Consider the following 23,878-nt stretch of genomic DNA (forward strand, 5'->3'; position numbering starts at 1 on the left):
AAATTCACAGCCAACCTACTCACAGTATTCTCTGGTTAGTGAAAATAATGGTTAATCCCGTTGACTACAATGGAGCAGAGCACCAGATAGAACATAGAACATTACAGCACAGTACAGGCCCTTCGGCCCTCGATGTTTTGCCGACCTGTCATACCGATCTCAAGCCCATCTAAACTACACTATTCCATGTACGTCCATATGCTTATCCAATGATGACTTAAATGTACCTAAAGTTGGCAAATCTACTACCGTTGCAGGCAAAGCATTCCATTCCCTTACTACTCTCTGAGTAAAGAAACTACCTCTGACATCTGTCCTATATCTTTCAGCCCTCAATTTAAAGCTATGCCCCCTCGTGCTCGCCATCACCATCTTAGGAAAAAGGCTCTCCCTATCCACCCTATCTAACCCTCCGATTATTTAATATCTTTCAATTAAGTCACTTCTCAACCGTCTTCTCTCTAATGAAAACAGCCTCAAGTCCCTCAGCCTTTCCTCGTAAGACCTTCCCTCCATACCAGACAACATCCTCGTAAATCTCCTCTGCACCCTTTCCAAAGCTTCCACATCCTTCTTATAATGCGGTGACCAGAACTGTACGCAATACTCCAAGTGCGGCCGCACCAGAGTTTTGTACAGCTGCAGCATAACCTCCGGAACTCGATCCCTCTATTAATAAAAGCTAAAACACTGTATGCCTTCTTAACAGCCCTGTCAACCTGGGTGGCAACTTTCAAGGATCTGTGTACATGGACACCGAGATTTCTCTGCTCATCTACACTACCAAGAATCTTACCATTAGCCCAGTACTTTGCCTTTAAGATTTTATATATGCCAATCAGATTGCAGACATTCTTCAAAACATACCTAGCAAGGCCAATCTTTCCTCATAAGACAATCCTCCTATTCTAGCTATTAGTCTAAAGAAATCATCTCTGAACTGCTTTCAGTCCTTAAATACTCCAGCACCTTGTGTGACTGAAGCATAATCTTCCTACTTTTGTATTCTATTCCCCTCACAATAAATGATAATACTCTATTATCTTTCCCAATTGCTTTCTATAGCTGCATACCAGTCTTTTGTGATTCATCCAGATCCCTTTATGTCTCAGTTTGATTGTTATCCTTCCTGCCAAAATGGACAATTGCACAATTTACTGCATTTTACTCCACTTGCCAGATAATTGCCACCTCACTTAACCTTTCCCTTTGTAGCCTCTTTATGGCTGCTTTATAACTTATTTTTCTACTTGTCTTTGTGTCTTCAGCAAATTTAACAAACATTTCCTTTACTAATAGCCTATAATCATTTTTCCAATGACAAATGAAAAGCCAACTGACTTGCAGCTTCATGCTCTCTGTCTCACCGTCTTTTTTGAATAGATTTAAATAAATAATTATTATTCACATTCTTCAAATCTATTGGAACCTTTCATGAATGTAGGGACTTTTGGAAAATTAGAACTAACACATGATTATCTATTTTCTCGCTGGCCACTTCTTTATAGACCTTAAGATGAAGGATCTGGGAAAGTATCAGCTTGCAGCTCTAACAATTTGCTCTGTTCCAGTTGCCTAGTGATTACAATTTTCTTGAGTTCCTCCTTCAATTCTATTTCCTGATTTACAGCTATTTCCAGGATGTTACTTGTGTCCCCTGCAGAGAAAAACAATACTGCCATCTCCTTATTTTCGGAATCAGATTTTTCACGAATTAAGTACTGTGTTGCTAGGACTGAACCCATCACTCTCTGCTCCAAACTCCATTTGCTCGTTGCTGATCCTGTTACACTGTTCCTAACTTCATGATCATACCATCACTAAAAGCAACTATTCCCACGAATGGAAAATTTGTCATCCTCACTCTACCTTAAGTCATTGGCTGGTGAAACCTTTATTTATGCATTTATTACCTCTAGACTCAATTATTCCCATGGTCTCCTGACTGGCTTCCAATGTTATACCCTTTGAAAACTTGAGGTCATTGCAAAACTCAGCTGTACTAACCTGCAACAAGTTTCATTTCCCTAGCACCCCTATGCTAATTGATTTACATTTACATCAAGCTACATCTTATTGTTGAAATATTCATCCCTACTTTCAAATTGGTTCATGCCCTGACTCTGTCTATTTCTGTAATTTCCCAATTTTAATTGCACCACCATTACTGTTCATGCCTTTTGCTGTCTAGGCCCCAAGCTCTTGAATGCCTTTCCACTATCTCTCTATCTCTCTGCCTCACCTTACTCCTTTAGAACGTTTCATAAAATGTACCACTTTGTCGAGCTTTAAGTGATCTGACCTAATGACTGTGGAAGCTCTGTGGCATCCTTTATAATGCATTTGTAAAGCATCTTCCGTTACAACGAAGGTTTGAGGAGCATTCTGTTGGATCTATTCCACAGGTCACAGCATAAAACAAAAATTATTTTTCCCAGTTACCAAGATAACCAATTAAATAGACAATCCATATCAAGTTTTAAATTTAGAAAGAACAACAAAACTCATTCAATGAAGTTGCAAAATTGGCTAACGCCTATACTCTGTAATGCAAATTATTCTCGTAAATAAACTAAAACACACATGCTGAGGCACACCAGGGAAAAGGGCTTTGAAAAATAAAATGAATTTCCTTTCAGAGATTAGCTTTCTTTGACCCATGGTTGTTTCCCTTGAAATGAAAAAAAGATTGGATGTGGAAGGTTCAACATTGTGTCTTCGAGCCTGCTGCCTGGTACTCACACACAGGTCACTAAATATGTGCAGTTGACTTTGAAGTGTTGACAGACATTGCTTGCTCAGGAAATACAACATTGAGTTCCTTCACCACTCTTCCAAAAGGACAAAATCACATTGAGGCATGGATGACGTGTTGTATGAATGCTTTGCATCTGTCTTAACCTGGGAGGCAGATGCTGTGCAGGCCATAGTGACAGAGGAAATTCGCCAGTCACCGGAAGAGTTTAAAATTGAAAAGGAGGAGGTATTGAAAAGTTGCTGGTACATAAAATTGATAAGGCACTGAGACCGATACGATGCATCCAACAATATTGAAAGAACTCAGTGGAAGTTGAAGAGGTACTGGCAATAGAGCTTCAGTCTTCCCTGGATTCAGGATTGGTGCCAAAAAAATGAAGAATTGCCAGCATTAAGCACTTTTTCAAACAACATTGTGAAGATAGCCTTCACAATTACAGAGCAGCCAGCTTGACTTTAGTGGTGGGGAAACTTCCAGAAACAAATAATTGGAATAAATTTAGTTGTCATATGGAAAAATGTGGATTGATTCAGAAGATTCAGCTTGAGAAATTGCTCCTAACTAACTTGCTGGCATTTTTTGAAGTGGTAACAGGGGTGATAAGGAGAGGGCCATTGATGTGGTGTACATGAACTTCCAAAAGTTGTTTGGCACAGTGCCACACAACAGATTAATGAGGAAAGACATAGATCATGGTATAAAAGGGAGTGTAGCAAATGGATACAAAATTGGATGATGAAAAGAAACTGGCAGTACAGGTCGAGAATCCTTTATCCGAAAACTTTGAGACCAACGATTTTCTGAAAGAAGGTTATTTTTGCACACAATTAAATTATCCTATAAGGTTTTTACTAATAACTAATAGCCAAAAGTAAAATATTCATTTCCTTCTTGAATTCATTGTTTGGGAATGTGTTCACATTTTCTTTGCAGTGCCATCAGGTTTTTGATAAACTTCTTTTCTTTCAGCTCCAAACTTGTTATTCTTTGACTCAATTTCTGGCCACACTTACCACTTAGGTCCACATGGGTCTGTTTGGGCCCTTTGGAAAAAAGAATTCTTGGCCTAAATGACCCTGAATGGATTTGGTGACATGCTGAGTTTGGTCTTTGGAAAAAAAAACTTTTGTTTTTACATCTGTTCAGGTCAAGCAAAATGTTTTTTCAAAAGGCCCCAATCTCAGATGTCTACCTATCCGATGAGATCTATTTAGGTCTACTGTCGAAAAGACCTTCAGTTTTTAAATCTTTTCAACTTTCAGACGGGGCAGCACGGTGGCTCAGTGGTGAGCACTGCAACCTCACAGCGCTAGGGACCCGGGTTCGATTCCCGCCTCAGGCGACTGTCTGTGTGGAGTTTGCACATTCTCCCCGTGTCTGTGTGGGTTTCGTCCGAGTGCTCCGGTTTCCTCCCACAGTCCAAAGATGTGCAGGCTAGGTGGATTGGCCATGCTAAATTGCCCGTAGTGTTCAGGGGTGCGTGGGTTATAGGGGGATGGGTCTGGGTGGGATGCTTCAAGGAGCGGTGTGGACTTGTTGGGCTGAAGGGCCTGTTTCCACACTGTAGGGAATCTAATCTAATCAAAAATAAAGGATACCGAATCTGGAATGGTCAGTGGGTATTTTTTAACTGGGGAATGGTTTGCACTGGAGTTCTGTAGCGATTGGTATTGGAATTCTTGGTTGTCTTGATAGATATTAATGATCTACATCTTGTTGTGCAGGGGGCAATTTCAATGTTTGCAGTTGACACAAAACTTGGGAGAATTGTAAGCTGCAAAGAGGACAATGTAGAACTTCAAAAGGATATTGACATGTTGGTGGAGTGGTTGGATAGATGACAGATCCATTTCAATGCAGTGAAATGTGAAATATACTTTAGTACAAAGAACATGGACAGGCAATATAAAATAAAAGGTACTATTCTAATAGGTGTGCGGGAGCAGAGAGACCATAAGTCATTAAAGGTGGCATGACATATAGAGAAAGTTGTTTATAAGATATGCAGCTTTCCTGTATTAGGGACATAGGATAGGTGAGCAGGGAAGCTATTAAGAACTTATATAGGACACTTATCAAAACCTCAGCTGGAGTACAATTGTTGATGCCTCAATTTAGAAAGGATTTAATGCATTGAGAGACTGCAGAAGAGGTTTATGATAATTGTTCCAGGGTATATGACACTTCTGTTATGAAAAAATGATTTAAGATGTTGGGCTTTAATTTCTCCATAGAGCCCAAGAAGGCTAAGAGGAGATTTGATTAAAGTTTTCAAAATTATGAGGGTTCTGAACAAATTAAATAGGGAGAAGCTGTTCCCACTATAAAAGAATGGACAGCCAGAGGGCACAGTTTAAAATATAATGTCACAAGTAGAATAGTTAGGGTCTGGAAATGTGGTGGAGGCAGGTTCATTTGAGGCATTCAGGAGGGTATTTGGATGATTATTTAACCAGTAATGATGTGCTGGATTATGAAGAAAGGCAGAAGAGTTGCACTAAGTTTAAATGCTCAGAGGTAGAGCAGACATGATGGCCCGAATGGCCTCTTTCTGTGTAATAAAAAATCTGTTTTAATCCTGAATTCACAATTAGTGTTTTTTCAGAAACAGGACAAAACAGCTAAGCAGCATCCTCCTCACTGGCTTTTCCCCAATTCAAGACCAGGACAAATTGTAATCCACACACTGTTCAATAGCCTCAGAAAAAGCAAGTAGTTATTACAAGTCATTTGATTTCTCAGAAGCCTTGCTTTAAAAAAAAGCTCCAAAGTCCACAATAACCTTTTAATGACCAATTTTAAAGAAATCACTAGCTAGTTCCATAAAACTTGAAATGAATCAATTTTTCCACAAAACTTCAAAACTGAAATAAAATATATATGAAACATCTTCATAGTATCTTGGAATATTTTATTACATCAAAAACAGTATACAAATTATTGCTATTACAATCCAGGCCATAAAGTAAACTTAACATAAAAGAAAGAACTGCAGATGCTGGAAATCAGAACAAAGACGGAAATAGCTGGAGAAACACAGCAAGTCTGTACAGAGAAAACAGAGTTAAAATTTTGAGCTCAGTGATCCTTCTTCATAAATGAGAGAGAATGTTCTGAAGAAGGGTTGCTCAGTCCTAATGTTAACTCTGTTTTCTCTTCACAGATGCTGTGAGACCTGCTGAATTTCTTTAGCAGTTTTGGTTTCTGCCTGTTTCGTTAAGTAACTTCGGTTCTTCTTTAGTTCAGGTTCTGAAAGATTCTGATTCCTGTTGCTTTACTTTTCAATGTTTTGATTAGCTGCTTCACCATGATGGCAGCAGTTCTTTATAGATTGATGCAATACTGCTTTTCTAAAGTCTGAATTAATTTGGCATTAATTTTAATGCTCCTTGTGTACGTGACTCTCAAGGCAGTGTTCTAATGAGGTGCTTCTTGGAGTAAAACCACATTATGTGAGGTGAAGAGACAAAAGTGCTCCTGAGATGCTGCTTGACCTGCTGTCTTCATCCAGCTTCACACTTTATTATCTTAGCTTTATTGGAAACTCTTTTGCTGTGTATTTTACGACAAGAATCCCACTTGCTTAAATTTTATTAAACACACTGTATACCAATATTACATGCAGTAAGATCAAACTGCAAATAGTCTGCAGAGAAAGATCCGAGTTTTCATTTCTGTGGCTTTTAAATATTTATTTAGACATTTTGATTGTATTTCAGGTTGAATTATATGCTGTAATCACAGGCCATGGAAGTGATGAGAATGGCTGCGGAGAGTTCTGTGTTACTTCGCATCATTTTGTAATTAATGGCATATTTAATAATACGAGGACATTTGATGATGCTGGTAAGGAATTTTGACAGTCCAGCAGTATTCACTTTTTTTTGATTAAATGACTTCATGGAATTTATATTGAAGCAATTTGGAATTCAAGTAGGATTTGTATATTGTAAGTACTTAGGATTTTTTAAGGGTACAATGGTAATAAAAGCATAGCGCTCAAATTTGTAATTATAGGAATTTTTAATCAAACTCACCAGGGATGTTGTTGTTACACACCTCTGGAGCAGGTGGGACTTGAACTCAGGCCTTCTTGAACCCAGGGACTCAAGAGCCCTCCAAAGATATTAATAAACTACCAGTCCAGATACATTATGGCAATTCTCTAGACCAGTTGGGACTTGAATCTGGGCCTTCAAATTCAGATGTGGGAAGACTACCACTGAACCGTAAGAGCCCTTAAATTTGTAGTTTTATGATTGCTAGAAATTTATGTTTTGTCAGCAAATAATTACTGAGTATAGCATTTTCAAATAAGAGAAACATTAATCTGCCCATTGGCACCTAAATTCTGCATTTCAGAGATCAGACAAACTATTTTTGTCAGAAAGAACCAATGAAGTGATTGATGATTAAAGTGTGTGCACAGGACCATAAGATATTTTTGGTGTACTCATAAACATTTTATGGACTGGAGCCCTGTGACCAGTGGTGCCCCACAATGATCAGTGCTGCGTTATCTGCTTTTTGTCGTATAAATGTGAATATAGGAGCAATAATTAGGAAGTTTGCAAATGACATTGGACAGTGAAGAAGGTTACCTCAGAGTACAACGGGACCTTGATCAGACGGCCAATGACCTGAGGAGTGGCAGGTAGAGTTTTATCTAGATGAATGTGAGGTGTTGCATTTTGATAAGGCAAATCAGGGCAGGATTTATACACAGAGATAATGGGAACTGCAGATGCTGGAGAATTCCAAGATAATAAAATGTGAGGCTGGATGAACACAGCAGGCCAAGCAGCATCTCAGGAGCACAAAAGCTGACGTCCCCAGCTACCTACTAACCTCATCCCACCTCCTTGACCTGTCCGTCTTCCCTGGACCGACCTATCCCCTCCCTACCTCCCCACCTACACTCTCTCCACCTATCTTCTTTACTCTCCATCTTCAGTCCGCCTCCCCCTCTCTCCCTATTTATTCCAGTTCCCTCTCCCCATCCCCCCTCTCTGATGAAGGGTCTAGGCCCGAAACGTCAGCTTTTGTGCTCCTGAGATGCTGCTTGGCCTGCTGTGTTCATCCAGCCTCACATTTTATTATCTTAGGAGCACAAAAGCTGATGTTTCGGGCCTAGACCCTTCATCAGAAAAGGGGGATGGGGAGAGGATTCTGAAATAAATAGGGAGAGGGGGCAGTGGACTTAAGATAGATAGAGGAGAAGATAGGTGCAGAGGAGAGTATGGGTGGGGAGGTAGGGAGGGGATAGGTCAGTCCAGGGAGGACGGGCAGGTCAAGGGGGCGGGATGAGTTTAGTAGGTAGGAAATGGAGGTGCGGCTTAAGGTGGGAGGAGGGGATAGGAGAGAAGAAGAACAGGTTAGGCAGGTGGGGATGAGCTGGGCTGGTTTTGGGATGCAGTGGGGGGAGGGGAGATTTTGAAGCTGGTGAAATCCACATTGATACCATTGGGCTGCATGGTTCCCAAGCGGAATATGAGTTGCTGTTCCTGCAACCTACAGGTGGCATCATTAATGCACTGCAGGAGGCCCAGAATTGACATGTCATCGAAGGAATGGGAGGGGGAGTTGAAATGGTTCGTGACTGGGAAGTGCAGTTTTTTGCTGCGAACCGAGCCTAGGTGTTCTGCAAAGCAGTCCCCAGGCCTCCGCTTGGTTTCCCCAAAGTAGAGGAAACCACAACAGGTACAGCGGATGCAGTATACCACATTGGCGGATGTGCAAGTGAATATCTGTTTGATAAGGAAGGCCATCTTGGGGCCTGGGATGGGTGTGAGGGAGGAGGTGTGGGGCAGGTGTAGCACTTCCTGCGGTTGCAGGGGAAAGTGCTGGGTGTGGTGGGGTTGGAGGGGAGTGCAGAGCAGACAAGGAGAGAGTGGCCTCTATGGAAGGCAGACAAATGTGGGTATGGAAAAATGTCTTTGGTGGTGGGGTCGGATTATAAATGGCGGAAGTGTCGGAGGATGGTGTGTTGTATCCGGAGGTTGGTGGGGTGGTATGTGAGGACTAGGAGGATTCTCTTTTGGTGGCTATTGCAGGGGTGAGGTGTGAGGGATGAGGTGCGGGAGATGCGGGAGACATGGTTGAGGGCGTTATCGACCACTGTGGTGGGGTAGCTGCGGCCCTTGAAGAATGAGGAAATCTGGGATGAGTGGGAGTGAAATGCCTCATCCTGGGAGCAGATGCGGCGGAGGCGAAGGAATTGGGTGTAGGGGATGGAATTTTTGCAGGAAGGTGGGTGGGAGGATGTGTATTCCAGGTAGCTGTGGGAGTCGGTGGGCTTGAAATGGACATCGGTTTCTAGGTGGTTGCCTGAGGTGGAGACAGCAAGGTCCAGGAAGGTGAGGGATGTGTTGGAGATGGCCCAGGTGAACTTGAGGTTGGGGTGGAAGGTGTTGGTGAAATGGATAAACTGTTCAAGCTCCTCTTGGGAGCATGAGGCGGCGCCGATACAGTCATCAATGTAACAGAGGAAGAGGTGGCGTTTTGGGCCAGTGTAGGTGTGAAAGAGGGACTGTTCCACATAACCTACAAAGAGGCAGGCATAGCGTGCGCCCATATGGGTACCCATGGCCACTCCCTTAGCCTGTAGGAAGTGGGAGGTATTGAAAAAGAAGTTGTTGAGCGTGAGGATGAGTTCGGCAAGGCGAATGAGGGTGTCGGTGGGGGGGACTGTTCGGGTCTGCGGGACAGGAAGAAGTGGAGGGTCTTAAGGCCATCTGCATGGGGAATGCAGGTGTATAGGGACTGGACGTCCATGGTGAAATGAGGCGTTGGGGGCCAGGGAATTGGAAGTCCTGGAGGAGGTGGAGGGTGCGGGTGGTGCCACGGACGTAGGTAGGGAGTTCTTGGACCAAGGGTGAGAAAATGGAGTCCAGATAGGTGGAGATGAGTTCGGTGGGGCAGGAACAGGCAGAGACCACGGGTCGAACAGGGCAGGCGGTTTTATGGATTTTGGGAAGGAGATAGAAGCGGGCGGTGCTGGGTTGGGGAACAATGAGGTTGGAGGCTGTGGGTGGGAGGTCACCTGAGTTTTTTGAGGTCATGGATGGTTTGGGAGATGATGGTTTGGTGTTCGGGGGTAGGGTCATGATCAAAGGGGCGGTAGGAGGAGGTGTCGGAAAGTTGGCATTCTGGCCTCAGCAATGTAAAAGTCAGTGCACCATACTATAACTGCACCCCCCTTGTCTGCAGGTTTGATGGTGAGGTTGGGATTGTTGTGGGGTCTGGGCAGTGTTTTCAAACAAACTGATCAAAGGGTGCAGGTGCATAATTCTTTGAAAGTGGAGTTACAGGTGGACAGAATGGTGAAGAAGGCATTGGTAACACTTGCCTTCATTGGTCAGTGTGTTGATTATAGGAGGTAGGATGTCATAATGTGGCTACATAGGACAATGGTGAGGCAACTTTTAGAATACTGCGTACAATTTTGATCTCACTGCAATTGGAAACATGTTGTTAAACGTGAAAGAGTTCAGAAAAGATTTCCAAGGATGTTGCCACGATTGGAGGTTTGAACTATAGGGAGAAGCTGAGTAGGCTGGGACTTATTTTTCCTCAAGTGTTGGACGCTGAGGGGTGATCTTATGGAAGTTTATGAAATCATGAGGGCCATGGATAGGGTGACTAGCTGAGGTTTTTTTTTCCCAGGGTCCAAAACTAGAAGGCATAGGTTTAAGGTCAGAAGGGTAAGATTTAAAAGGGACATGAGGGGCAACTTTTTCACACAGAGGGTGATGCGTGTATGAAACGAGCTGCCAGAGGAGATTGTGGACGTGAATACAGTGACATTTAAAAGGCATCTGGATGGATATATGAAAATGAAGAGTTACAGGGAGGTGGGGAGAATGCTGGCAAATGGGACTCAGTCAGTTTAGGATATTTGTTCAGCACGGACAAGTTGGACCGAAGCGTCAGTTTCTGTGCTGCATATATCTACGACTCTGTGAGCTTCCTATCATGCATACTATTTACCAATTCCTGTTTGCAGTGCACAGATGAAGATTGTTTTGCAGAATGTCCACAGCAACTCTTGATTGCTCTGCTTAGGACTACATAATCTCAGCATGAGGGACAGCAATACAGGTCAGCTGGCTAAGAGCCAACAGCAAGGACAGTGGCAAAGTGACCGTATTGAAATTTCAGCCATTCCCTTGGGTTAACATCGCAATGATCCAAGTAATCAGATGCAGTGCAGATTGCTGGACTATTGTGAGACTGGCACCTCCTGTGCTTATAGTCAGAGGCTGAGCTTTCTCTCCAACATTCAAATTTGAGTAGTATCTGCTTGTGTTTCAATTGATCCTGAGATATCAACAACCTCACCACTACTGAGAAGGAAATCCTGGAGGAAAAGGTGTTCAACAGGAGGGAGAGCATCCAACAGAAGACGGCAGTGAGAAGGATTCTGGGAGAAGTATGCTCACTCACCATGACTGAGAAGGGATCATGGAGGACTCAGCACCAAAGAATAGTGAAACCCTAATGTTACATTACTGCAGCATTTCCTTCGGGATATTTTAAGTGTATCCAGGAGGGTTTCTTGAAACAATATATAGATAGTCCAACCAGAGAAGAGGCTGGAGTAGACTTTGTCCTGGAGAATGAGCCCGACCACTTGATTGACGTTTCAGTGGGGAAGCATTTTGGGAACAGTGATCATAATTCTGTTGACTTTAAGATAGTTATGGATAAGACTGATCCTTGGGTGAAAGTGCTAAATTTGGAGAAGGCAAATTATAACACTATTAGGCAGGAACTATAGCAGTCAGATTGGGGATGGTTATTAGAGAATAAAACTATGTCTGACATGAAGGTGTTTTATGGTAAGATTTGGGAACCCTGGATAACAAGAGATATAAAAAGATTATTTAAAAATTTAAAGCAAGTGTATGTACGGTTTGGGAAACTGAAATCAAGCAAGACCATTGAAGAATTTAAAGAAAGCAGGAAAGAAAATAAACAAAGAATTAGGTGGGCTAAAGGGGCCACAAAATGTCCTTAACAAGTCACATTAAGGTGAATCCCAAGGAATTTTATATATACATTAGGAGGAAGAGGGTTGCTAGAGAAAGGGTAAACCCACTCAAGGAGTTGGACGCAAAATTGTCTTGGTCATAGAAGACAAAGAGTTTGTTTTTGACTGGCGATCAGTGACCAGTGATGTTCCGCAAGGATCAGTGCTGGGACCTCTGTTGTTTGTAATTTTATAAAAATGATTTGGATAAAAATGTAGGTGGTCTGATTAGTAAGTTTTCAGATGAATTGAGAATTTGTGGAGTTGTGGTTAATAGGGAGGATTATCAAAGGAGTCAGCAGGATGCAGACCAGTTGGAAAAATGTGCAGAGAAATGGCAGATGGAGATTAGTACAGACAGTGTGAGATGATGAATTTTGGGACATCAAATGCAAGGGTAAAATGTGCAGTGAATGGTAAGACCCTTAGGAGCATTAATGTGGTGAAGGATCTCGGGGTGCAAGTCAATAGTTCCCTGAAAATGACAACATATGTGGATAAGGTGATAAAGAAGGTATAACGACGTGCTTTCCTTCTTCGACCAGGGCACTGAGTATAAAATTTGGCAAGTCATGTTGCAGCTGCATAGAACTTAAGTTAGACCACACTTGGAGTATTGTGTGCAGTACTGGTCGGCTTTTGAAAGAAAGTAAAATAGGTTTACCAAGATCTTGCCTGGATTGGAGTCTTTTGGCTGTAAAGAGAGGTTGGACAAACTTTGATTGTTTTCTGTAGAATGTTGTCAGCTGAGGAGTGATCTGATAAAAGTATATAAAATTATGAGGGGCATAGTGAGGATGGATACTCCAAGTCTTTTCCTCAGGTTAAAAATTCTAGGCACATAGATGTAAAATGAGAGGGAAAACTTTAAAGGATATCGAGTTATAGAGACATACAGCATGGAAATAGGCCCTTCACCCCAGCATTTCCATGCCAATCAAGTTTCCTAAAATGAAATCAGAGAATCAAATCTCTTGCCTCCCCTTCCACCCTTCTTGGTAAGACAAACTAGCGCAGAACTTTTTGAGTTAATGGGAAGGCCCTGGGCAGTTTTGTCGAACAGAGAAACCTAGGTGTGCAGGTATATACTTCCTTCAGAGTGGCATCTCAGGTAGACAGGGTGATGAAAAACATTTGGCACTCTTGTCTTCATTGGTCACAGCATTGACTACAGGAGTTGGGACATCATGTCGCGGCTATACAAGATATTGTTGAGTCCTTACCTGGAACACTGAGCTGCCAGTCCTGTTCCTGAGTTCTGTAATAGGTATGATATCCCAGTGCCATAATTGCATCCATGCCCTGAATTCATCTGCCTTACCTGCCGGGTGTTTTGCATTGAAAGTTTAATTCATCAGCCTTCCCTTGTTTCCTGTCATGCTGTTGCCTGCCTTATCTATTTAACTTGCTGTCTTTAACTTATGCACTAGCCTTAACCCTCTCTTTTCTCTCACTACTGTTGAGGATCCTGAGGCAGGTTTTATATGCATAGGATAATAGGTGCCTGGAACAATCTGCTAAGGAAGTGGTTAAGCAGATATGTTAGCAATGTTTAACAGGTATTTAGACAGACACATGAACAGGCAGGGAATAGGGAGATATGAACCTCGCGTAGGTACTTGTGATTAGTTTTGAATGCCATCATGGTCAGTGCAGACATGGTGGGCTGAGGGTCTGTTTCTGTACTGTACTGTTCCATGTTCTATGATGCTATATTATGGTTGATCTGCAAGTATTTTCATGGTGTTGGTCACCACTTCCACTTGGAAAGTTTGTGACTTGTGCTTAGTTTGCTGCCGGATTTCTCCACGCTCTTTGACAGTAACCACAAACTTTCTGACAGGCTTTGAATGCATCAAGAATTTCTTTCTGCATCAGCATTTTCTGAATGACATCTCATTAAGTCTTCAGCTAAGTTGTGCAGAGCAGAATTATGTCTTCAATTGCGTCTTACAAAAGCTGCCTAGGAGGGTAGATGAGGTAGGAAACCTCACAGCCTTTAGTAAGTATGTTGATGAGCACTTGAAAAGTCATAACATTCCAGGCTATGGGCCAAGTGCTGGAAAGTAGGACTAAATAGACTTAGAGTTGTGGGGGTTTTTATTGATGCAGACTTGATGGATTGAAGGGCTTTTTCTATCCTGTATGATTATGTGTCCTCTGTGAAAATCTAAATTAGGGACCTGATGAGTTAAGGCCTTTAAGTGAGCATGCAAGGGCCTTAATTGATAGCAGGTTGAGAAGATTGCTAATGGACCTTTTTACCCAATTCTTTCCTCCCTTCTCACTACTTCTTTTGCCTGCATCAGGGAAGGGAGATTTCTGCCCTGCTGAGCCATGGCCAAGAACTGATGTCAAGCTGAACCTAGAGATTAAGTTGAGGAATCTTAGCATGGTGGTGAAAGTTTTGCAAGATGTTTTGACTTCACAAGGGAGCAAAAAATCTCATTTAAGAAGAAGAAAGACAAATAGAGAGAAGTTTTATTTCACAGATACATGTGTACTTTTCTCTCCAATGACCAGAGATAATAAAATTCTCTGGAGTTGAGAATAACTTGGGATCCACAGCATTAGTGAAACAAAGAGACTCTCCTCTCCCATTAGTGAAAAATAAGACTTAAAATCTCCCCACCCATACTCTCCTCTCCACCTACCTTCTCCTCTATCCATCTTCGGTCCGTCTCCCCCTCTCTCTCTATTTATTTCAGAATCCTCTCCCCATCCCCCTTTTCTGATGAAGGGTCTAGGCCTGAAACGTCAGCTTTTGTGGTCCGAAGATGCTGCTTGGCCTGCTGTGTACATCCAGCTCCACACACTGGTAAAATCACACAGCTTTAAAATTATGTTGCTGATTTCTTTTTCTAACAAATTCAGCGGACTCTGAGCAATTATTTAGAACTCAACCTCATTAGACGTAATGGAGTCATGCTTGCAAAAAATCCTTGTAATATGTTATTGTGCAGGTGGCAGTCTCTTTTAAATGGTAAACAATTGCAAATGGGATAACCACATTCATGACTCTTTATAGGATGTGCCTGATTTTAACATTGGATGCTGTTTTGCAAGAGCATGCCTCTTGTAGTTAATTATTAAAGAAACAGTAGATGAAAATTCAAGGAGAAGCAGGGGCGTACAAATATCAACAATTATCTGTTTGGAAAGAACAAATTGTGTTGTTACCTCTAAAGAGAAATCAGTAATTAAAACTTTGACTTCATAGTTTCCATGTTTTCCTATGAGCTTTGTTTCTTTTTAAAATGTAAAATGCTAATATTCCCAATTCCTTCGCCCCCACTGCATCTGCTCCCAGGATGAAGCATTCCACTCCCATACATCTCAGGTGTCCTCATTTTTCAAGGACTGCAACTTCCTCCCCGCAGTGGTCGAGAATGCCCTTGACCGTGTCTCCCGCATTTTCCGCAACTCATCCCTCACACCCCGTCCCGGCAATGACAATCAAAACAGAATCCCCTCGTCCTCATGTACCACCCCACCAACCTCCGGATCCAACGCATCATCCTCCGATGCTTCCGCCATCTGCAATCCGACCCCACCACCAAAGACATCTTTCCTTCCCCACCCTTGTCTGCTTTCCGGAGGGACCACTCTCTCTGTGAGTCTCTTGTCCGCTCCACGCTTCCCTCCGGCCCCACCACATCAAGCACATGTCCCTGCAACTGCAGGAAGTGCTACAATTGCCCCCACACCTCCTCCCTCACCCCCGTCTCAGGCCCCAAGAAGACGTTCCACATCTAGCAGGTGTTCACCTGCACATTTGCCAATGTGGTATATTGTATCCGCTGTACCCATTGTGGCCTCCTCTACATCAGGGAAACTAAGTGGAGGCTTGGGGACCGCTTTGCAGAACACCTATGCTTGGTTCGCAATAAACTACTGCACCTCCCAGCCGCAAACCATTTCAACTCCCCCTCCCATTCTTTAGATGACATGTCCATCCTGGGCCTCCTGCAGTGCCACAACAATGCCACCCGAAGGTTGCAGAAACAGCAACTCATGTTCCGCTTGAGAACCCTGCAACCCAATTGTATCAATGTAGATTTCACAAGGTTCAAAATCTCCCTTCCCCTCACTGCATCCCAAAACCAGCCCAGCTCATCCCCGCCTCCCTGAACTGTTCTTCCTCTCACCTATCCCTTCCTCTCACCTCAAGCCCACCCTCATCTCCTACCTACTAACCTCATCCTGCCCCCTTGACCTGTCTGTCCTCCCTGGACTGACCTATTTCCTCCCTAACCGCCCCATCTACACTCACCTTTACTGGCTCCATTCCCGCCTCTTTGACTTGTCTGTCTCCTCTCCACCTATCATCTCCTCTATTCACCTTCGATCCGCTTTCCCCCTCTCCCTATTTATTTCAGATCCCCCTTCCTCTCCCCTATTTCTGATGAAGGGTCTAGGCCCAAAACTACAGCTTTCCTGCTCCTCTGATGCTTGGCCTGCTGTATTCATCCAGCTCTACACCTTGTTATCTCAGATTCTCCAGCATCTGCAGTTCCTATTATCTCTAGTAATGATAATTGTTTTACACAGCTATATTTTATTAGTTCCTACTTGGGATTCCCTTGAGTGCATTTTTTCCCCCAACTCTGTTTATCCTTATTCGTGGCATTGTCATGAATTTGCACCTCCTGTCTTTTCCAACTGTATGGTTTTCAGGGAAGGTAGATGTTGTTAAATCAATTTTAGTGATCTACTGCAGTGCATTCCAATAGATCATATATTCAGCCATAATGCGCAGCAGATGAAGAGGTTGAATATTGAATCTATATTGGAGGTACAAATTGAGTGAATAGTTCTTTTGACAGTTTTGAGCCATCTCAGACAAGGTTTCTAGGTAGCTTTGAGCTTGCAACCACCTAGCTGAGTGGTGACTGCTCCTTTACATTCCTGATTTGATCCATGTAATTGGTAGAGAAACCTCGACAGTTCAGATCTAAGATACCCATCGCAGAATGCATGGCCTCTCTTCCTGAAACTTGTAGGCACCATATGCAGTTAGGGACAAGTAGTTAACATTTTCAATGAAAGGCCCATGCCACTTTAGGATTAGGAAAGGAGTGAGCTCCTTTGGTGTCTCCTCCAGCATACAGCTTCCAGACTTCGATTCATCTGGGCTTGCTAGGTCCCTCAGTTGTGGTGAATATCTTAGCTACTATTATAAAAGCCAAAATTAGGCCTTTAGATGCTTTATGTACACAGTGATCATAATAGCAAATACAAAATATGAAATTTTATTTCACCGAGGTACTCCTTTTGGATGTGCTAACAAGGTTTTGAAAGGTGTGGTCCCGAATGAACATGGCACATGGTTGTACGGCCGAAATGGATGGTGTGATGGGCAGGATGTGGCACCGTGGAGGAAGGACGTCACTAAGCAGGTAAACATCAACTGATCACTTTGTCATTTGAAGAGTGTACAGAAAAAATGTGAGAAGGAAACGTAGTGAACATGAAAATTTTGATAACAATTCTAATACTTGTACCTTTCTGCACTTCAGTCAGACGTAACAAATACCGATCCGTATCCCTGGTCCTGCTATAGTTTGGTTGCTTAGTGCATGGAGGTGGTATTTGGGGGCAGGATGGTGTGAAGTTTGGCAGGAGTAGGAAAGTATGTGGGGCCATTCAATGAACTTAACGTGACATGATTTACCAGGGGTTTCTATCATCAGTGGTACTCATTGGAAAAGCTATCTTGCTGTCCATTTGTGGGTGTCTCAAAATGGATCCAAAATCTGGATTGCAAACAGTTACATCACAACTGAGCTTGCTGTCATGACAAAACACTTATCTCTTACACTGCACTGAGACAACCTGTTAAAGCGACAAAAATTATTGTTCTGATACTTCTCCCCACCATAACTGGTTTAATGCAATATCAGTGCCAAATGTTCCTCTCTCCCAGATGGTTTCTGAAGAATAGGCAATGCGAATATATGAATTAAGAACAAGAGTGGGTCATTCAGCCCTTCAGGTCTGCTCTGCCATTCAGAACGATCATGTCTGATCCAGCTGTGTTTCAAATTCCACATTCTCATCTGTCCCCGATTATCTTTGATCCTCTTGCTTAACAAGAATCTATATATGTCTGTATTGAAAATATTCAATGGCGATATCCACCATCTTTCATAGCAGAGAGTTCCAAAATTGCACAATCCTTGGAGGGGAAAAGGTTCCCCTCCCTTCTGTTCTAAAAAGCAATCCTTCTTTTTAAATAATGTCCCCTACATCTGGTTCCACCCACAAGAGCAAGCATTCTTGCCATGTCCACCTTGTCAAGACCATTGAGTGACTTATAAACTTCTTCAATCAAACCAATCCTCTCTGTACTCACTTCACTGAAAACAAATCCAGCTTGCCCAGTCTTCACTCGTACATAATCTGCTCATTTTAGGTACCAGTCTATTAACCCTTTGCTGAATCACCTCTAACACACTTACATACTTCTTTAAATAAGGAGAGCAAAATTGGACAGTATCCAAGATGTGGTGTCCCCCAGGACAAGGGAAGCATCATCCCTGCATCCAGCTTGTTCAGCCCTGTCATTTTTTTTACATTTCAATGAGATCCCTCTCATCCTTCTAAATTCCAATGAATACAGGCTCAGTAAACCCTCATATGACAAACATACCATCCCAGGACTTAGTGAGTGAATCTTCACTGCACTCACTCTATGGCAAGTATATCTTTTCACAAGTAAGGAGACAGCAACTGCACACAATAGTCCAGGTTACTGGCACTCAAAGGACTACCAGAGACCAGACACCTTTTCCAGGCAGGCGAGGATCTCATGTGGTGTTGGACATTCATATCTTTGTCCAAACGCACAGGCACATATAAGAGCAGCAGGCAGTCAAAGGCACTGAGCAAGCTGACTACAATGTTTCAGGACAGTACCACCCAGTTTTTATGATGCTGCCTCTGGTATGCGAGTGTCTAGCTGCCTCCATGACATGGAGAGCCAGGGTCAGCAGTTTCAGAGTCAGCTGGAAATATGAGCAGACCTGCTGTGTTGCTCTAGATGTTGGTGATCAGCATCAGTGATGAGGGCCATTGGGATGAGGAGACCCACCCTCACCCCAGGTGTCTCCTCATCACAGGGAGACAAAGTGGTGCCAGTAGGCTTCGAGCCAGAGGAGCAAACACAGAAGAGGTCTCCTTTCAGGCCATTCCATGGGTGTCTACACTGTCACCCTCAACTCTGCAGAGGTTCAAGTTAAAGAGGGTAAATCTGTATCTCGGCAGGATATATTCAGCTTATCTGAACACTTGAGCCTCAAACACATCCAATGTCACCCACTCAAAACATATTATCGCATTTGTAAGTGTTTATACACATTTTTCATCATTAGCTATTGCATGAATGTCATTTCAGCTGCAAATACAAAAATTAAGGTAGAGAGGCTAGCCATCCTTAGCACCACACAACAGTCAAATAAAAGGAAAATATTGCAGATACTGGAAATCTAAAATAAAAGCAGAAAATGCCGGTCTGGCAGCATCTCTGGAGAGAAATATAGAATTAACTATTTGCAAGAAGAGTCATATCACGATTTTCTATCTCTGTCTGAGCGATGATTGTCATTTCTTCAGCTCCCATACTAGTCTGAAATTTTGCTATGACTGATTATTGGATGTTAGGAAAGCTTCCAAATCTTTGTAACATTAACTTTTATTCAATAGTATGAACTGCATAGAAAGATCAGAGTAAGATAAATGTACTTGCAGTTGGGATTAACCAGAGATGCGGCCTCATCAGCATCAAATCATTTACTGACAGTAGAAGATGACTTCACACAAGTAAACTGATGACTGACCAGACCCCTGACTGATATCTGATCAGCTGGCCCTGACCAACTTATCCAGAATCTCCAAATTAGTTGAACAGGATCTGCAGGACTGACCAGAGCCCACATCTCAAAATGTAGAGATATGGAACCCTTGACCCTAAGTGCACCAAATGGCCGCAGACCATTTTTGAGCCACTGGATTGATATTGAACCATAATGAATGCTTAACATAATGCTTTTCTTCAATGTTCATATTTGAAAATGTAAGCTTTTCTCATTAGCTTCTTGTATTTTTATTGCTTTTTGTTTTATTAAATGCTATTAGTAAAATATGTATTTCTAAAGGTAGTCAAATAATGCGTCATGCATAAGTAATTGTATCTTGTGAAGGCTGTTTGATAAATTGAGTTTTTGTGTATCTCTTAAGGAATTAATTCCTTTAGTGTATTCATACATATGTGCATTATATGGTTTTAGACAACAGCATCAGAATTTTTTGGGCCTTCTAAGATGGATTAGCTGCTTTGCAATAAGGGGAAATTGCCAGTGTGTACAAATGTTCTCAGTCATGTTAAATGGTTGAGAATCATTCTTGAAATAGAGAATTTCAGGTACAGTTCTTGCAGTGTGCATTCTGGCAAATTACTAACAATCACTTGTCCTTTAATCATTATTTGACATTTTCCACAATTAAGAAGGTGGAACATAAATTGGGTCTCGTCGACAAAAATACAATATAACCAAATCTAATAATGAACTGTTTACATATTCTCAAAGGATAGAGATTTTAAATAAGCCCTTTGACTTTTTGTTATTTTTAGTTCCAGAAAATTATACCAGCAATGTAGATATTAAAAATCTATGTTGTAGTAAATGTTTTTTCCTGTAGTGACATTTTTAAAAAATTGTTTATGGGATGAGGGTGTCACTGGCTAGGCCAGCATTTATTGCCCATCCCTAATTGTCCAGAGGGCAGTTAAGAGTTAATGACATTGCTGTGGATCTGGAGTCACATATAGGCCAGACCAGGTAAAGAAGTCAGATTTATTTCCCTCGAGGGTAAAAATGAACCAGATGGGTTTTTATAACAATGGTTACATAGCTATCATTAGGCAATTTTTTAAATTACATATTTTTATTGCCATGGTAGGATTTCAACTCATGGCCAGAGAGCATTAGCCTGGCATTCTAGATTAGTAGCCCAGTATCATAGCCACTATGTCACCACCATCCTAGATTAAGAGTAGTTCTAATCGAAACATATTGGCTCAGTGTTATGATAACAAAGTGTGAAGCTGGATGAACACAGCAGGCCAAGCAGCATCTCTGTGCTCCTGAGATGCTGCTTGGCCTGCTGTGTTCATCCAGCTTCACACTTTGTTATCTTGGATTCTCCAGCATCTGCAGTTCCCATTATCTTTTGGCTGTGTTATATTTTGTTTTATACGGCTATTTGTAGCTTTTTGTTCCTTACAGTTCAGAATATTTATTGTATACCCCAGCAAAGTATCAATTTGTTTAGTCATAAAAATGTGGCTGGAAGACCTTCTGCCAAACTTTCATCCAAAAAAGTGTTTGCCACAATTTTTTCGAATGACCTTGTGCAAAGCACTGCAAATGGATGCACTGTTGAAGGGATAGACTTGATCAAGATATCACCAGTTCCTCACATTCAACCGCCACAAATCACTGCTACCAATGTGTGGCAGTGTTGGATGAGCAACCTTAGAAGTGGGAATAAATTAATAAAAAATTAAAATTACAAAGTCACATTTGAGAACCATTCTAAAATAACGATATTTACTCAACATGACTTGGAATACCTAAAAACTGCAGGATCTCAGAATTTAAAGGCTTTGTTCAATCATACAGTGATTTAAAGTGAGTTATTTTTAACAGCGAATTGGATTCCTCTGAGATTCTTGTTTTTCCTGTATTTTGAGGAACTGGGGAAGAATACATAGAACATGGATAGAAGCCAGAAAAGTATGACATATAGCCAAAACCTGACCTACAAGTATTCATTCTACAGAGTTGACAGACCAGGGGTTCTACCTGGAGATTTGCTGTGGACAAATCCTAAGGCTATGTGTACTTTTCCCTTGAGACCATTGCAGAGACTTACCAGCTTTTAGAACCTGATTGTAGTCTGACTCCACCAGGAGCTGCTGTGCTATAAAAGTGATGACAAAATTAAACTTCCAGGCAGCTTCAATTGAAATTAGTTCTATTAGTAAGTCAGCAGGATATCATTCCATTAGACATGTCACAGATGCCCTGCTCAGACACATCTTTGAGTTATTCCCTTCTAGAGATTTTCAACAGAGAAACAGAGACAACTTCTTTAAAATGCATAAAATAAAGCGAAGAACTGGAGATATGAAACAGAAAAAAGAAAGTACTGGAGAAACTCAACATATTTGGCAGAGAGAGAAATGGAGTTAACGTTTTGAGTCTAGTGACCCTTCGTCAGAACTTTGTCCAATTTCTTTGAAATGGAATTTATTTGTCATCCATGAAGTGATTTGACAAATTTTATAAGACTAAATGCACAACATAATCGTAACTTATTGGCTTAGACATCAGCTTTTGCAAACCAGATGCAGGAGGCTGCCTTCCGCTTGCTCCCCAGCAAATTGTGTTTTGGAATTTAAGTTAGGAGCAGAGGGAGGCATTTGCAAGAGAACCAAACTAGAACTGTCAATGATCGTTTGTAGCACTATGGAGCCATGAGGAATATTCCTGCATGTTCTAGCTTTGCATTCAGCTAAGATTTTTTTCAAAAGCTTACCTTTCCTATGTTTGCTTTCACCTGTATCTCTGCAAGTCACCAGTGAGGTCACTGATATACCTGACTTTCCTGAATGTATCTGGCCCCATGCTTAGAACATTCAGAGTGGGTCAACTTCAGGAAGAGGATCTGAAATAGACATCATAGAATGATTAGAGCAGAAGAGGAAACCATCTGACTTGCTGTGCCAATGCCAGCTGTCTGCAAGAGCAACTCACCTTGTTGTACTCCCCATGTTCTCTGTACATTGCTGCAAACATTTTCTCACCAAATAATAGTTCTATCCTATTTTAAAAAGCACAGTTGAATCTGACAGTTCCACATTCTCAGGCAGAGCCTTTTAGATGCTAGCAAGTTGTTGTAAATATGTTTTTCCTTATGTTGCTATTTTCTTTCGTCAATCATCCTAAATAAACGTCCTTGGTTCCTATTCCTTTCGGCACCTTAACAGTTTCTCCCTAACTACTCTCACCAACACTTAATGGTAGTGAACAACTCTAGCAACTCATGAGTACATTAGAAATAAGTGTAGGAGTAGGTCATTCCATCCCTCAAGCTTGCTGAATGTTCAATAAGATCATGGCTGAGCTGCCGAAATCCTCAAATCCTTTTTTATGGCATTCCTCATCAGTTCCAACTCCCCAATATTTCAAAAATTTATCAATCTTCTTTTTAAATACTGACAATAGTCTAACCTCCACATCTTTCTGGGGTAGAAATTCCTGACATTTACTGCACCCTGGGAGAAGAAATCCCTTTGCATCTCATTTTAAATGAGTGTCACCCTCATCTGTAACTATGTACCCTAGTTCAAGATTCTCCAACTCCAAGAAACATCTTCCCATCGTCCACTGTGAGACTTTTGCTTACTTCAGTAAGATCACCCCTCATTCTTCTGAACGCTAATGAGCAAAGGCCTAACCTGTTTAGCTTTTTGTGATAAGTCAACCCTTTCAACTTAGGAATCAGCCTAGAGAATTTCTTTTGAACTGCCAGTATATCTTTTTTTAAACACAGGGACCAAAACTGTACACAGTACTCCAGGCACATCCTCAACCTGTACAGCTGTAACAAGACTTCCCTATTTTTAAAGGCTGTGATTGCTGACTCTGAGGAGCATGCACAGTGTGCCCTAGGGATACATTTGTACATGCACTAGTGAATGAGACGTATGTCAATATGTGCATATTTTCTGCGTATGCGCAGTTTTGCTGGAGGTTGGGCAGGGGAGAGACCAGGACAAGGGAGCAATGGGTCTGGCATTGGCACTCTGGAGAGAACCTGAGGCGCTGCGGGTGAGATGGGAGTGTGGGTGGGGTCGGTGGCAAAGCTAGAGGCTTAATTAATTAAAGGGGAGGAGAACGGGAGAAGCCTCTTTGGTATTCTCCATTCCCCCACCAGCCCAATCCATCCTATTCAGTCACCTCTGACCACCATCTCCATCAGATGCCCCCTCAAAGATCTTTTCTGCTGTCAAACCCCATTCC

At 42.1% G+C, this 23,878-nt stretch overlaps 1 protein-coding gene across 2 annotated transcripts in view; it reads left to right on the forward strand.

Moving 5' to 3' along the window:
• si:dkey-256h2.1 (uncharacterized protein LOC337520 homolog) overlaps positions 1-23,878 on the forward strand; it is a 205,749-nt gene that overhangs the window by 177,587 nt on the left and 4,284 nt on the right. Inside the window, exons 10-12 of one of the 2 annotated variants that reach the window (XR_009447272.1) lie at positions 6,478-6,604; positions 14,498-14,607; positions 17,055-17,188. Coding sequence is in view for 1 of the 2 variants with exons in the window: in XM_048522441.2 (XP_048378398.2) it covers positions 6,478-6,604; positions 17,055-17,188 (261 nt within the window). In the remaining variant the exon portion in view is untranslated. The remainder of the gene's footprint in view (positions 1-6,477; positions 6,605-14,497; positions 14,608-17,054; positions 17,189-23,878) is intronic. The other variant, XM_048522441.2, reaches the window with a different exon arrangement.

Source organism: Stegostoma tigrinum, chromosome 2 (assembly GCF_030684315.1).
Source record: "Stegostoma tigrinum isolate sSteTig4 chromosome 2, sSteTig4.hap1, whole genome shotgun sequence".
Taxonomy (NCBI): Eukaryota; Metazoa; Chordata; class Chondrichthyes; order Orectolobiformes; family Stegostomatidae; genus Stegostoma; species Stegostoma tigrinum.